This window comes from Agelaius tricolor, unplaced genomic scaffold (genome assembly GCF_023055355.1).
Source record: "Agelaius tricolor isolate 1412-34295 unplaced genomic scaffold, bAgeTri1.0.p SCAF_19, whole genome shotgun sequence".
Taxonomy (NCBI): domain Eukaryota; kingdom Metazoa; phylum Chordata; class Aves; order Passeriformes; family Icteridae; genus Agelaius; species Agelaius tricolor.
This window is the reverse complement of record NW_027269279.1, coordinates 15,194,539-15,207,246: the sequence shown is the minus strand read 5'-3', so window position 1 is coordinate 15,207,246 and position 12,708 is coordinate 15,194,539. Positions and strand designations below refer to the sequence as shown.

The 12,708-nt window shown below is 50.9% G+C and overlaps 2 protein-coding genes across 3 annotated transcripts in view; both read right to left on the bottom strand.

Moving 5' to 3' along the window:
* SEC14L5 (SEC14 like lipid binding 5) overlaps positions 1-5,355 on the bottom strand; it is a 38,810-nt gene extending 33,455 nt beyond the window's left edge. Inside the window, exons 1-2 of the mRNA XM_071444537.1 lie at positions 5,270-5,355; positions 1,511-1,616 (exon numbers count right to left, since the gene is read on the bottom strand). The gene's annotated coding sequence lies outside the window, so the exon portion shown is untranslated. The remainder of the gene's footprint in view (positions 1-1,510; positions 1,617-5,269) is intronic.
* Positions 5,356-11,593: 6,238 nt separating this feature from the next.
* The window catches only part of LOC139598307 (syntaxin-binding protein 4-like), a 39,434-nt gene continuing 38,319 nt past the window's right edge, over positions 11,594-12,708 (bottom strand). For both annotated transcript variants that reach the window (XM_071444536.1, XM_071444535.1), the window contains one exon: positions 11,594-12,684. Coding sequence is in view for 1 of the 2 variants with exons in the window: in XM_071444535.1 (XP_071300636.1) it covers positions 12,582-12,684 (103 nt within the window). In the remaining variant the exon portion in view is untranslated. The remainder of the gene's footprint in view (positions 12,685-12,708) is intronic.

Below are 12,708 nucleotides of genomic sequence, written 5' to 3'. Positions count from 1 at the left end.
TAGCAATTCTTCCCCCTATCCCCCTTCCCTACATTATACCTGTAATCATTAGGGCAAAATCTCCCTCATTGAAAGCTTCCACAGCTGCCCATACCTCAGTGTTTTAAATGCTTTTGTGCACAAAGTAGGATTCAGTGGTTTTAGCTCACTGAAAGGAAGGAAAAGGAAGCAGCATGCAGAAAGAACATGCCTGATGCTAAGCTGGCAATCACATCCCACTGCCTGGATGCCCACTGCTCCAGCTGAACTGAAGCAAGAACTGCAGGGAGCAGGAACAATTCTGTCCTCAGTATTTCCCTGCTCCCAGCCACCTCTCACTGTCCTCATCAGGATTCCTCCCTCAGACTCTCCTGCCTGGGTTTTAACCCTCAAACATGCACCAGTAACCACCATCTCAAGGGAAGTGCACAAACCATTATAAAAAGCATTATTAGGCTGTTTTCTGCAATTCCTTTAGGAATTCCTCTGTACTGCTCCTGCCAATGCCATCCATGAACATCAGGACACAAAAGGCTGGATGGCTGGTTGGAGGCACTGTGCTCATTCCACCCCACTCAAATTCCACTGCTGAGCAGACACAGCCCTGGGCTGTAGCGCTGAACTCAACAGTCAGAGCACTCAGACAACTTATCCTTGACATTTTCAGCCCAAAACCCGAGGTGAAACATGAATAGGCAATAGATTCTCCCTCAAAAATTGCTACAAGATGCCATCACACTGTAAAATCTATGCAAGGGCGAGGGAAAAAGGACTTGAAAAGTTTGAGTACCTGAGAATGGGGGATTTTTGGAGAAATAGGGCCCAGTGATCAGACAGTTCCTCTGCAGAGGATCACATTACCCAAGCAGCAAAGGTCAGGGCTTGCTGGGTCTCTCAGTCTCACTGGGGCTAAAAGCCAGTCCATGCCAAGCCAGTCAGTGCAGAGAGAAACTCCCAGCAGAGCATCCAACCCAGAGTGCAGCGAGAGGAGCAGGACAAGCACATCCCAGGAAGCCCTGGCTGCTATCAGGTATCAGACACCCGAGCCAAGAGGCACAGGACAGGGCACCTTGGAACATGACCTGTAACATGATTAGGCTGGGCAGGGACCCTCCTGTGAGCACAGAGTGGGAGAAGCCTCCTCAAGCACATTTAGCTGGGATCTTGCTTATTCTGACCTCACCTCCTACACCAGGAATTCCTGCACCTTGGCAGGAGAAGGTCAGAAACCTCCACAGCAGGAAGGCTCAAGACAGACCAGTCTAGAATCACCCACAGAGGCACCAGAAACAGAGGCACCAGCCACAGAACAGTGGGATGGCACAAGCTGTAGCTCAGCAGCCATAACTGTGCTATCTGGACAGAGCCACTGCTCCTGCAGCTGCTGCACCCAACTGCCACAGGTTTATTGTCCCTTTGCTCCTCCAGCTAAGGGAAGGCTGGAGAAAAGAGCCAGTGACTATTACACCCACAGGAAGCTGTGGAAGAATGACAGCTGGTAACTCACACCTGCCCTAGAAATCTTTCCTACCTTGGGAGAGTGCAGTGGCAGCAGACTTTCTATGCCCTCTCCTCCAAACAGAGCTGTGAGATGGTCATTGTGCTTCTCAAAGCAACAGGGACTCCTGCTGTAAGTCCTGGAAAAAAAGGAAAAAACCGTCAGAAAAGGCAGTGAAAGGTGGGTGCTTGGCACACCCAGCTGAAGATGATGATTAGCACTGATGAGGACAATAAGTCCCAGGTGTTACCTTTGGGCATCTGGGCCATGCTAGCTCAAGAGTGCATCTTCCCAGGGCTTTAGCACCAAAGACAGATGTGTTTTTAAATTCATCTTGTGTTCCACTCCAATTATAAACAGGTATGTTCAACCACCAGAAAGAAACCACCCAACCAGAGAGTTTATCTGCTCCTCAAACATCCTCCCAGCTCTACAGTGGCCCAGGCTCCCTGCTCAACTTCCTATTTGCATCTGGCTAAAAAAAACATATTAGGGAAGACAACTCAGGTGAAGAGCAGTGACCCACTGAACTGTAGCATGACCCCAGAGAAACCCCAATCCACAGGTGGAGGCACACCTGGAGCATCCGTGGGGAAACACCAGGAAAAAGGCAGAATCCCAGCTGGCCAAGCCCAGAGTAGTTGATAAAAGCTCAGAGGTTGGAGTCATCAATGCATTGAAGCAACAAATCTGGCTACTAACAATCATCCCAATAATAGCAACCCTACCCATCCCAAGTAGGTATTAAAAGTATTTCAGTTCTTGCACAGATGAACACAGCAAACAGCAGCAGCCACCACATTTCCCAAAGCATCCTCTGGCACACTGTGCCAACAGCACTGAGCCCTGGGAGCCTCAGCCCCCTGGGCACCTCCTTTGCTCCAGCCCACACAGCAACTCCTCTGTGAGCCAAGCAGAGAGATCTCATTACACACTTGGGATCCACCTGCTGGGAGCTCCAGGGAGGGAGGTGGGATATGGACCCCTGATGGCACCTGCTGTAACTCTGAGAGCATTCCAGAGAAATGGATTCTGAAGAAGCAGTGGAGCACCCCCCATGTGCAAAGCTCCCCCAACACAGGAGCCAGGCCTATACATCACTACATGCAGCACAGGGACAGGCAGTGACAGTGACTGGGTGTTTCCTTCTCATCCAGAATCACCCACTGCACACCTGAGGGATTTTCCATATGTTTGACTTCTATTCTACTCTTTGTAGGAGCAGCTTACTCAACAGAATACAGCCAGATGGTTGGAAATCAGAAATGAGTGTATAGATTAAATCCACAGAAATCCCTGAATCAAACCCCCTGCCCCTGCTTCTCAGCCAGGCACAGAACTCACTCAGCTCCTTGCACACTGGGGCTGCCTCTTGGATGTGGAACTGGCAGCAAGTGACTTTATTAACTTCTCCCACCTGTGGTGGCTGCTTTTCATCTTGAAGAGAAATGAGCAGGGTTTTTTGTTTTGTTTTTGACAAAGAACTGCTGAAAATAGCAGGATTCTTGACTTCCTGAAATACCATTACACCACGTGAAAGCCAGCTGTGGCACCCAGCTAAGCTGATATTTCCAGTTAGAAAAGGGGAATCCACAGGGCTGCATTCTTTCCTCCTGCCTCCTAGAGAAAGGTGGAGTGAAAGGTGTGTGACATTTCCTCTGCCTGGGGCCCCTTTCACTTAGGGATATATTGTAATTGTTGCTTTACACACAGAATAACAACACAGTACCAAGCTGTAGGATATTTATTAGAGCTTTTTCACCTAAGAACTTAAGAACAAGTCTCTTGAAGCTTGATATAAGGAAGACTCAAGGCAGAATGGTGCCAGAATAAATCTTTACCAGTTTTTAGAAGCAGACATCTGCTCAGGCAGGGCTTAATCTTGCCCCTGAGAAACACCTCTGGAGCAGGTGAGGCAGCATGGAGGGTGCAGGTCACTGTGTTGAGGTGGAGCCTGGGCACTGCTCCTACACCTGCCAGAGGTACCTGGAGTCCTGGCTGGATCAAAACCAAAGACAAGCAACACAAACACCCAAACAACAACATGTATACATTCCTGACCACACAATAGGAACAGTCTTTTTGGCTGAGGGGAAGAAGGAGAGGGAACAGTGTCCAGCACTCTGCTCTCAGAGCTGTTTCTCTTCCATGTGTGTATCACAACAAGCTCCATGCCCAATATTTCCACACATCCATCTCATAAGGTAATTTTCTCACCAAAGAATCACCATGGAACTTTTATGCACAGCAATACATTAACTCTCTGCTATTTGCCAGCCTGCAGCAGGAGATAAGCATTCCTGAAGTAAACCCCTCATTCTTCACCTTACTACTCCACAGGAAGTCATACCACATCCATTTATCCATCCAGTGTAGGAAATAGTTCAATTCTCAAACACAATTTAAGAGTAGGAGACACAGAATCCTGGAATGGTCTGGGTTGGAAGGGACCTTAAAGCCTGTCCTGTTTCCCCCCCTGCACTGGACAGGGACACGTTCCACTATCCCAGGCTGCTCCAAGCCCCTTGAACATTTCCAGGGATGGAGCAGCCACAGCTCCTCTGGGTTACCTGTGCAAGGGCTTCATCCCCCTCCATCCCTTGTCCCCAGTCCCTCTCCAGCTCTCCTGGAGCCCCTTTAGGCCCTGCAAGGGGCTCTGAGGTGTCCCTGGAGCCTTCTCCTCTCCAGGTGAGCACCCCCAGCTCTCCCAGCCTGGCTCCAGAGCAGAGGGGCTCCAGCCCTTGGGGCATCTCCATGGGCTCCCCTGGACCCACTTCAACAAGTTCACATCCTTCTTCTGCCAAGGACCCCATGCTTCAGTTTAACATGTAAATCAAGAGCAGAGCCAGGCAGAAGCTCACTTGACAGTACAACAAAGCACCAGCAAACTGCTGCAGCGTGCCTTAAGTCTGCAGCTGTATTTTCCTTTAACAGAGGCTGGCTGTCATCAGCCCCACCAGACAAGTGGTGCCAGCAACACAAGCACGTTTTTTTTCTCATCATCTACAGACCAATTTTACTGCTTGGAGGAGTTTAGCCAAGTGACCCAGAGAATATACTTGGTTCACCTTGAAACTGACTTGAAAACATGGAATCACAGAATGGTTTGGAGGGGACCTTTCCCATCTCGTTCCAGCCCCATCACCCCAGGCTGCTCCAAACCCCGTCCAGCCTGGCCTTGGGCACTTCCAGAGATGGGGCAGCAACAGCTTCTCTGGGCAACCTGTTAAATCCATCAATGCACTTAACAGCCATTGACCAGGGTCACCCTTTGAGTTTAGAAATACTTCAGGGTGAGTTCCAGGGTGGATCTGTTAACCCCGAGCTCCAGGGAGCTCGACGTGCCCGGCTCTCTGGCGCGGCTGGGGCTGGCGCCGGGGTCCCGCCGGGAGCGACCCCCGGCACCACCGACCCGACAACTCCAGAACCGCTGCATTTTGTCCTTAGACCCCAAGGGATCCCCAGCCACCCCGATCTTCACCGGCTCCTTCCCTGATCCTACAGGATTATAACTAAAATTTCCCTCTCGGCTTCCCGTGTCCGAAGGAGAGCGGCTCCCGGCGCCCCCACACCCACCCACCGCCCCCGCTCCGCTGCCTCACGACGCACCCGGCCAGACACGCGAGGCAGGAAAAGCCTCACACCCACCCTCCCTCCCGCCCCTCCCTCACACGGCGGCCCCGAGGGACCCCCGGAGAGCGCTGCTCACCGCGGCCGCCTCCCGTCCCCCACACCCAGAGATTCCCGAGCCCAGCCCCCGGCTCCCCTCCCGCCCGTCCCGCTCCCCCTCACCGCGGGCGCGGCGCAGCCCGGCCGGACCCATCCCGCTCTCGGCGGCTCCCGCGGCTGCGACGGCCCCGCCCCCTGCCGGCCCCGCCCCCCGCGCGGCCCCGCCCCCGCAGGGCGCTGTCCATTGTGCTGCGGGGGCGCGGGCAGGCCCCGCCCCCCGCACGTGCGGCCCCCCCGCGCCCCCCGCCGCCATCTCGCTGAGGGGCGGGCGGGTCTGGCCGTGAGGGGACGGCGCTGCCCCATGTCCCACCGAACGCTGCCCTTCCCCCTTGGCCTCTCATTCCATCCCCTGTCCCAAGTCCCTCTCCAGATCTCCTGGAGCCCCTTTAGGCACTGGAAAGGGCCCTGAAGTCTCCGTCGAGCCTTCTCCAGGTGAACACCCCCAGCTCCCCCAGGCTGTCCCCACAGCAGAGCTGCTCCATCCCTCTGGTCATCCTGCTGCCTCCTCTGGACTCGCTCCGGCAGCTCCGTGTCCTTTTGCTGAGGACTCAAGCCCCGGGCACGTCTCCAGGTGGGATCTCATGTGGGCAGAAAAGGAGAATAACGAGGGCTGTGTGTGGAGATAGGCTCACCCCACCCCACAGGGGGGTCACAGCAACAACCCTGCCTGAGCTCCAGGAGTGCTTGGACAACGCTCTCGGGCACAGGGTGGGATTGTTGGAGTGTCCTGTGCAGGGCTGTGTTGGACTGGATGATGCTGATGGGACCCTTTAAATTCAGGGTATTCCGTGTTTCTGTGAGTCTCCCCCAGCTGGCACCTGCCCTTGAGGAGGAGGAGGAACCTTCTTGGGTCAGGGCAGGAGGAGGCAGAGCCACAGCTCCCAAACACAATCTAATCCTGCTCTTCCCAGGGTATATCAGAGCAAAGGGACCTGCTCACCTGAGCCCTTTACTCTATCACTGCACTGATGTTGCAGTGTGGTGCCATTTCCTGTTTCACCTATCCCAACCCCCCAGGTGTGCCAACCTCTGCGTTCCCCTCCCCCTGTCCCTGGGCTTAAAAGGGGACGGGACCATGCGGTCTGGATTCTGTTGGGAGCTGTTACAAGATTCAGAGGTCTGTCATCCTGGAATAAACTCTGGATTAAAACTCTACAGCAGAATTCTCTCCTTTCTCTCTTTACCGTCGCCTGAACCTTTTCCACCAGAGGTAAACTGAGTTTCTACTATGCCTGGATTTGTTCTGAGTGCCTAGCTGCAGGATCCAGCTGGCCAAAGGTGCCTCTGAGGTGAAACATCACAGCTGCCGCCTTTGGCCCAGCAGCAAGGGTCAGATGGGCCCAGGCATGTCCCACCCGGAAATATTGGGATTAATATTCCATACACTGTATTATTGTTTGATTTATTACATGATTTATTACACACCGGTGAACCCACTCCTTGAGCAAATATTCCCCTAACTGTACTCTGTGATGAGGTACCAGGGGATCACCCAGACAAGTGACACTGAGAAGGACACTGGGAGGCATCCTCACCCCTCAGCTTCCCCTCTCCCACCACTCTGAAAGCCTGTGCAGTGTTTGCTGAATCCTGGGGGCTTTGCAGCTCAGGGTGAGTGGCCCCTGTTTGTCAGGCCATGTGCTGGGCAGTTGTCACCATTCAGTGACAGTCCTTGGGGCCGTGGCTCTGTGGAGGAAATGGTGCCAATGCTGTCCAACTTTGGGGTGTCAAAGAGTGCCTGAGCAGCACTCCTGGTCCTGAGGCAGGAGAGGCGTGTGGCACCAAGACTGGTGGAGGAGAGGGGTGTGGGACACAGCCTGGGGAATGTTTTGCACCTTCAGAGTCTCCTTTCAGGTTCTCCCTAAGGACCAGGTGCCCCTTTGCCTGCTGGAATTGAAGTAACATCACATTTACTGCTGCTTTGTCTTTTCCTGCCTCCTTATCACTTCCAGCTGTGGAGTGTCCCCTTATCAGGGCAGGCATTTCAGGAAGCTGCAGTGCTATTTCTGTTTAGCAATATTTCCTGAAATGCTCTGCTATCTCAGACTGAGGAGACCAGCCTGACACTGCTCAAAAACAACCATTGACCATCAAATGTCAGAGCTCCCAGTGCCTGTGGAGCCAGAGCACTTTTCCTAAAGACCTTTGCAGCACAACTTGACATCAAAAGACACAAAGTTACTCAAGGTCTGCAATATCTACTTTATAAATATATATTCAGAATAAAAAAAATGTATTTATTTACAAATAAATATTCTGAATTTACCATCACAAAGCAACTTTCTTTTTTAAAGAAGTTGTATGTCTCTCCTGTTCCTCATTTACTGCTAAATTTCCTCAGAGAAAACAGAAGAAAAAATAAAGCACTATTTCCATCTTCATGCTACAGAATTTACACCAGCCTGTAACTGCTTTGTGCCCTAATTGTGGTTGTTTCCCTTTTGGTCAGGTCATAAAAGCTGGATTTTGTGAGTCCCAATCCATCTTTTTCTCTGCTGTGCAGCCCTGACCATAATTCCTATTTTCCAACACTTGTTTTCTCCTGCTGCCAGAAGGTCACCTTGGCATTTTCCAGTGGCACTGGGCTGCCTTTTCCCCTGACAAGGGGCCAACTCTCCAGGGCATTCCCAAGGGCCCTGACTGTCCTCCCACCTACCAGGACAGGGTGTTAGCCTCAAGGGCTGGCACTGACCCTCAGCTTTTTATCATGGGAGCTCCTCAGAAAGAAGTTCTCACCCCCCAGCAGCCCAGCCCAGGAACTCCTGCACTTAGAAAGGAGAATGTCTTCCAGGAAGGGCATCTGGTCTGGAGATATCATTCAGCCTCCACTTCCCCCTTTACAAGGGCATTTCACTTCAAATTCTGCTTTTGTCTCAGCTTCTCTTCCTCATCTGGTGGCATAAATTAAAAAATTCAACAGCAATTCAAGTGCATTGGGACATCACGTGCAGGAAAAAGCTTGTAGGGATTGTTCATGGTATTGTTATTCCTATTTACCTTATTAGGAAAGCAGCTGAAAGAACTTGCAAAGGAGGTTTGTGGCAAAGCTGCAGTCAGCAAGGCCAGAAAATTCAGTGGGTTGTGATGGAGGTGCTGGGGTAACTCAGCCCTGAGCAGGGGGAGGATCCCTGAGGGAAAAGGGAAAGGCAAAGGCAAAGGCAGCTTCACACCTCCAGCCCAGCCCTTCCTGCAGTGTCGCTCTGAGGAGCTGCTGTCCAGCAGCCCTTAGAAAATCAGCACTGGTTAAACATTAAAGGCTTGCTTTAAAAATTCAGCAGTAAAGTTCACCTGCCTTTTAGAGCCCATTTAAGCAGCGTGGAGGTGAATTCCACTCTCCAAACGTGGGCTGCAGTCCAGGTGTCACAGTGGAGCTGGGAGGAAGAAGAGGCTCCCCACACACCTCCAGCGCTGGGATGGACACAGCAGCCTCCACCCCTGCACCGTTCTGGGCTGGAGCTCACTCTGCACCTCCACACCTCGCTAAAGACACCTTTTAACACTTCCTCTCGCTCTGTTTCACCAGAGCTGAGCAAAAGCTGGATCTGCTGTTCTGAGAGGCAGGAAAAGGTGAAATATTGCGGCTTTCTTGACTGCAAGCAGAGCAGCAGTACCGGACCCCACAGCCCTCACTGACCCCCTGGCGCCAGGAGGTTGCCCCGCACCCCGTGGATCCCTTTGGCCTTTGCCTTGCCTGTGCCTCTCTCAGTCCCGTTTGGTTTTGGTGCAAAGCTGAGATGAAATGTGCTGCCCAAGGTCACCCAGCGAGGTGGCAGAGATGAAACTGGAGAGCAGCAGGCTGAGGTTGGGTTCCTTTCCCGTGGGACTGCAGATGAGCACTGTGCTAATGGCTCTGCTACATTCACCTTCCAGGACAATGCTGGGGCTCCCTGCCCCGCCTTCCCCGCTTCTGCAGCTTCTGAAATGGATGCTCCAATCTTGGTTTGGTTTGGTTTGTGAGCCACAGGGGGCTCCCACTCTCTGACCCACCAGCAGCTAAGAGCTGAATTTCTGCTTTGCATAAGAGAAATACAAAATAAACCCATCACATCACTAATATTTAACCCCCAAAGCTTCCAGCTCAACAGCTGATCCCACTGATGCTCTTTAAATTCATCTTTTTGAGTTTATCACATGCTCTGTTTATGGGGGTCTCTCTGCATTTTGGCTCATAAAATATTTGCCATATTCCAGCCTATCATAGAATCATGGAAACCCAGAATGGTTTGGGCTGGAAGAGACCTTAAAGCTCATCCAGTTCCACTCCCTGCCATGGGCAGGGACACCTTCCACCATCCACCTGCTCCAAGCCCCATCCAAGCTGGCCTTGGGCACTTCCAGGGCTGGGCAGCCATGGCTTCTCTGTGCCACGGCCCCACCACCCTCACAAGAAAGTTTTTCCTGATATCTAATCTAAACCTGCTCTCTGCCAGTGTGAAGAATTCTCCTTTGTCCTGTTACTACATGTTCTTGTAAAAAGTCCCCCTCCATCTTTTGTGTAGGATCCCTTCAGGATCTGGAAGGCCACTCAGGATGATCTAATACCATTCAGGTCTCATTTTTATCACAAATACTCCTTCTCATTTCTGTGCAGTCATTCTGGGACCCTCCAAGGCACATTCTCTGAGACAAACACAGCACATTGTGACAGCAGCACATCTCCACAACCTTACAAGCAAGCCCAAAGTATTGCAAATTAACCCAGAATTCAGCTCTCTTGTAGAGTGCTAGACAGGCTCTGTATGAATAAAGAACACCCTATTTAAATAACTTCTCTTTCTGTGCTGTTTGTTCCTTTATGCATTTCCCCTTTTGCCTCTTGGTAGTTCTGTGAGGAGATGTCACCCTGTGCCTTGCTGAGCTCTGCCTGATTCCCCTTGCCTGGGAGTAAAGCCTGACACAGGTTTGCTCTTCTGGGTCACCAAAATCGGTGTCACCTCCAGGAGCACAGCTCCTGTCAGAGCTTAGCTCTGAGCACTGCTCTGCAGAGGTGGTGTTGGAACAGCAGGGTTAACAGAGAGGGAGCTCTGCTGGGCTTGGAGCAAAGGCACAGGAATATGGTAAATTCAGAGGAAATACTGGAAACCAGCTGAGAAACATAAGAGCTTTGGGAAGCATGCAGTGCTTGATCCTTGTTTGACGTGAGGCTCTCCAGTGGCTGATGGGATCATGGAGGATTTCCTTTCCAGAGCCAGTAAGCTGAGAGCACAGAGCTGTTGAGGCTCTGTGCCTCAGAGGTTGAAAATTTAAATTATTATTATTAAATTTAAATTTTAAAGGTTGAGAACTTCCCAGCTCTTTTGGAAACAGACAGCTCAGGAGACCCCAAATACAGCAGCCTTGGAGCAGCATCCCCTTCTTTCCACCCTTTGCCAGGTGCCAGCACCAACCACACAATTTCATCCAAACCCTCACCCACTGTGATGCTTTAATACAAAATCTTCTTTCTTGGGACCTTAAATACACATCTATGGAATAATACAGACTGTGGAAGCAGCATCAAGAGTTTCTCTTTCAGGCCATGTAGCTGGTCCCTGCTGGGACAGTCCTGTTCTGTGCCTTTCGAACACTCAAGGAGGTGGAGTTCAGAACTTGTATTTTGAGAAAATGACTCAATTCCATGACTGTCAGAGATGGTATTGAAACTTCCATGGATTTCCACAACAGATTGTTGATTTTCTAGCTGATTAAGTGCAGCCTAAACAGGTATGTTTCCCCCATAACTTTGCCCTTTTCTCCCAGGTGTCTCAAGTGACATTGGGTATATGAAATAACACAGCACAACCCAAGACATGCTCCTTCCCAAAATCCTGTTTGTGCTGTTCCCTGACAAGTGTGACAAGCAGGGGCTGGAAACATCTCCCTGGGATGCCACCTCCAGCCAAATGCTTTTGGAGAGACCCTGCCAGGGGCAGATTGGGATCTGCTGGGTAACCCCAGGGGAACTGGAGGTGTTTTTCCAGAGCCAGGGTACACCAGACTGGTGAGACTGGATTTTGCTGTGTGTGCCTCTTTCCCTGTCTGTGTAACACAGGAGATGAGAACAAAGCTCTAGGGCCAAACCCACAGGTAACACCAGGATTTGCTATCATTCCATCACAGCAGAGAGCACTGGGGAATGAGCTATTAAACAGGATATCCCAAGATGAATATTTTCTCCTTCCTGGGAATATTCCTTGTAAGCAGTCCAAAGGATTATGTCTCCTTTTAAAAGAAGTCCTTTAATTTATATTCTGAGGTATGCACTTCCAAGATTTGATTTACCCCAAGCTATGAAATTAAGCTTACCCAGAATTTCAGACTGGTTATTTATGTGATATATTCCACCACACAGTTGCTGGTTTGGCAGTGCAGTGATACCTCGAATGCAGGAGATGCTGGTGAGGGTCATGATTTTGCCTAAGCCTTTAATTTAAACAATAAAGAATCCACATGCTTTGAACCCCCACAAAGAAGATTTGAAGTAATCTTAACAAATTATTTGTAAAAGCCAGATTGTACCCCATTTTCCTGCAACTTCTCAATGCATCTCCCCAGGAGCTGCCAAAATAAAAGGGAGGAAAAATGGTCTCAGGCTGTGTCTTTGTCTGTGAGATGCTGAACGCAGCAGCTGCAATCAGAACCCAGAGAGCAAACTCCTTGTGAGGAGTGTTTCCATTTTATTTTCCACACCTCTGCCCATCTCAGATCTGATCCCCATCCACTGCTGTCCCAGTCTTGCATCACGTGGATCTCACTTCCCAGTGACACCAGGGACCTTTACTGAGCTATGTTCACTATGCCCACTATGTCCTGCCACGTTCCAGGGAGGGCTCGCTGTCCACGCTGTGACCAGAGCACCCTGCTGCCTGTCCTGCACTCTGGCCAACAACTGCCTGAGCTGCTGCTTCCCACTCCAAGCACTGCAGCTGGGATAAGCTATACAAAAAGAATAAAAAGAGAAATACCTATCCCAAGACAACTAGGACACTAGGGATTAAGCTGCTTTGATTACAGTCACTAAATAGACTTTGGTTTTTCATCTGAAATACCAAAAGGGATCTGTTGGAGACCCCTGAGTCCCTCAGGTACATTCATGCTACCCAGAATACAAGCTCTAAAAGGCTGCCACAGAAATCCAGGCCTCTGTAGCCTCATGAGAATATTTTTCCTATAAAGCTGCAAAACCGTGAGCAAAAAGCCTTGTACGATAACTCAGAGGTAGACACGCAGGGGAGGTTGCTGAAGAAGTCTTGGATAGTTAGGAAGAATGATTCTTGTGTCAGAAAGCTTGTTCTCAGTCTGCTTGGCCTGGAAGCTGAGGTGCCTGGGGGGTGTCTTTCCCAACCCCCATGGGATGGATGGCCATGGTTCAGAGCACCACCAAGCCATGGGATATTTATGTCGACTTCTTAGGCAGTTCTGTGGGGCTTGGTGGCTGTGGTTGGTCACTCTTGGTCTGGCCTGCAGGAGGGGGCCACGTGGTCTTCTGATGAAGGTGACTGAAAAGGAGAAATATGCCTTAG